This window comes from Coturnix japonica, chromosome 22 (genome assembly GCF_001577835.2).
Source record: "Coturnix japonica isolate 7356 chromosome 22, Coturnix japonica 2.1, whole genome shotgun sequence".
Taxonomy (NCBI): Eukaryota; Metazoa; Chordata; class Aves; order Galliformes; family Phasianidae; genus Coturnix; species Coturnix japonica.
Window position 1 is genome coordinate 2,674,151 of NC_029537.1, and position 2,554 is coordinate 2,676,704.

General features: G+C 59.6%; 1 protein-coding gene across 1 annotated transcript in view; it reads right to left on the reverse strand.

The window, feature by feature from the left end:
* NPM2 (nucleophosmin/nucleoplasmin 2) overlaps positions 1 to 1,656 on the reverse strand; it is a 3,352-nt gene extending 1,696 nt beyond the window's left edge. Inside the window, exons 1-4 of the mRNA XM_015883072.1 lie at positions 1,585 to 1,656; positions 1,061 to 1,146; positions 235 to 345; positions 28 to 143 (exon numbers count right to left, since the gene is read on the reverse strand). Coding sequence (XP_015738558.1) covers positions 28 to 143; positions 235 to 345; positions 1,061 to 1,146; positions 1,585 to 1,642 — 371 coding nt within the window. The 5' untranslated portion in view covers positions 1,643 to 1,656. The remainder of the gene's footprint in view (positions 1 to 27; positions 144 to 234; positions 346 to 1,060; positions 1,147 to 1,584) is intronic.
* Between the last annotated feature and the right edge of the window lie 898 nt (positions 1,657 to 2,554).

Here is a 2,554-nt window from a genome sequence, read left to right on the forward strand (position 1 = left end):
GGGGGGTCGCTATGGGGAGGGAGGGGCTGATAATGGGTTGGGGTCTTACTGGCCACGTGCTGCCCGCTGATATAAACCGGCCCGGACCCCGCTCGGAGCCGGAAAGTGACGGGGGGCGTCAGCTCCACCCCAACCAGCGTGACCTGCGGATAAAGGGCAGATGTGGGGCACGTATAGGGCACATATGGGGCACATATGGGGCAGACCCCCCCCCGCCCCCCTATGGGGTCTCACCATGGGCAGCACCGACGGTTTCAACGTGGCCAGCGGCACCGCCGCCCCCTCCTCATTCGGAACCAGCTCCAGCACGTGGAACTCATCGCGGGCCTGAGCGCCCAGGCAGATCTATGGGAACAGCCCATAGGGGACACAGACCCCATAGGAGACCCCTTATGGGACGTACCCACCCCATAGGACCCCCTCAGTACCTTATAGGGCTCCCCGACCCCATAGGACCCCCCTTATGGGGATGGACCCACCCCATAGAACCCCCTCAGTACCCTATAGGGCTCCCCGACCCCATAGGAGCCCCCTTATGGGGACCTACCCACCCCAATGGACACCTTCAGTACCCTATAGGGCTCCCCAACCCCCCTTATAGGGATATATCCCCCCCATAAGACCCTGCTATACCCCATAGGACCCCCTTTATGGGGACGTACCCACCCCACAGGACCCCCTCAGTACCCTATAGGGCTCCCCAAACCCCCTTATAGGGATATATCCCCCCCATAGGACCCTGCTATACCCCATAGGACCCCCTTTATGGGGATGTACCCACCCCATAGGACCCCCTCAGTACCCTATAGGGCTCCCTGATCCCATAGGACCCCCCTTATGGGGACGTACCTACCCCATGGAACCCCCTCAGTACCCTATAGGGCTCCCCGACCCCATAGGATCCCATCTGTACCCCATAAGACCTCCCCTTATGGGGACGTACCCACCCCATAAGACCCCCCATACCCCATAGGATCCCTCTTATGAGGACATACCCACCCCATAGGACCCCCCCATACCCCATAGACCCCTTATAGGGCCGCCCCCTATAGGGCCGTACCGTTCTTAGGGCCAGCTGCTGCTCGCACTGCCACTCCTCGGGCATCTGGAAGGTGTAGGAGCTGCGCTCACTGCTCAGCTCACACCCTATGGGCACAAATAGGGTCAGATGGAGACCCCCCCCATAAAGGGGGTCAGATGGAGACCCCCCCCACCCCATAAAGGGCATAAAGGGGATCAGATGGAGACCCCACCCCCCTCATAAAGGGGGTCAGATGGAGACCCCCACCCCATAAATAGGGTCAGATGGAGACCCCCCCCACCCCATAAAGGGGGTCAGATGGAGACCCCCCCCACCCCATAAAGGGGGTCAGATGGAGACCCCATAAAGGGGGTCAGATGGAGACCCCCACCCCATAAAGGGGGTCAGATGGAGACCCCCACCCCATAAAGGGGGGCCAGATGGAGACCCCCACCCCCATAAAGAGCATAAAGGGGGGCAGATGGAGACCCCATAAAGGGGGTCAGATGGAGACCCCCCCCCATATAGGGCTCCTTATAGGGGATATTGGGGAGGGGGCTCACCCCAAATGAAGGACATGGGCTTCTCGGACTTGGTGTCGGTGCTCTCCGTGAGGGACATCGCGCTGGGGGGGGAAGAAAATACATGGAGGGCAGCCATATGGGGGGCAGCAAGGGCGTAGGGTATATGGGGGGGGAATCATAATGGGGGGGTCATATAATAACAGGGTAGGCCCATATAGGGGGCAGCAAGAGGGGGGTATATGGGGGGGCCGTATAGGGGGGCAGTCATATGGGGGGGTCATATGGGGAGGTTATATAGGGGGCAACCATATGGAAGGGTTATGATGGGGGGGGTTATTATAGGGGGGAGTCGTAATGGGGGAGCAGCCCATATGGGGGGGGTCATATGGGGGGGGTTAATAGGGGGTCCATAATGGGGGGGTTATAATGGGGGGGGTTATAATGGGGGGTCCATAATGGGGGGGTTGTGTGGGGGCAGTCATATGGGGGGGGTCATAATAGAGGGCAAGCAAAGGGGGGGGTTATATGGGGGGGGTTATATGGAGGGGTTATATAGGGGGAGTCATATGGGGGGGTCATATAGGGGGTAGGCCAGATAGGGGGCAGCAAGGGGGGGGTATATGGGGGGGGTCGTATAGGGGGCAGTCATATAGGGGTATCAGAAGTATATAGAGGGAACCTATGGGGGATGGGCAGATGGCTGGGGATTTGGGGTTGCGGGGTTCCATGCCTGGAGGGGTACATGGGGTGGGGGTTATTAGGCGGTGGGAATTACATGGGGGGGGGATATTGCCGGGATTGGGGGTGTTAACTAGGAGGAGGATGGGCTATTAGGAGAGGGGGGTTAATGGGGGGGGGTCTGGTGAGGGGGAAGAGAGACTGGGAAGTTTTACTATCTAACATTGGGTGTGCAGGGTTAATGTGAAGAGGGAGGTGATCTGGGCCGGTCCCGCTGACCAATGCCTGTGTCCCCGCAGCCCAACGTTGGAGATGCTGTGGGCCATTGAGG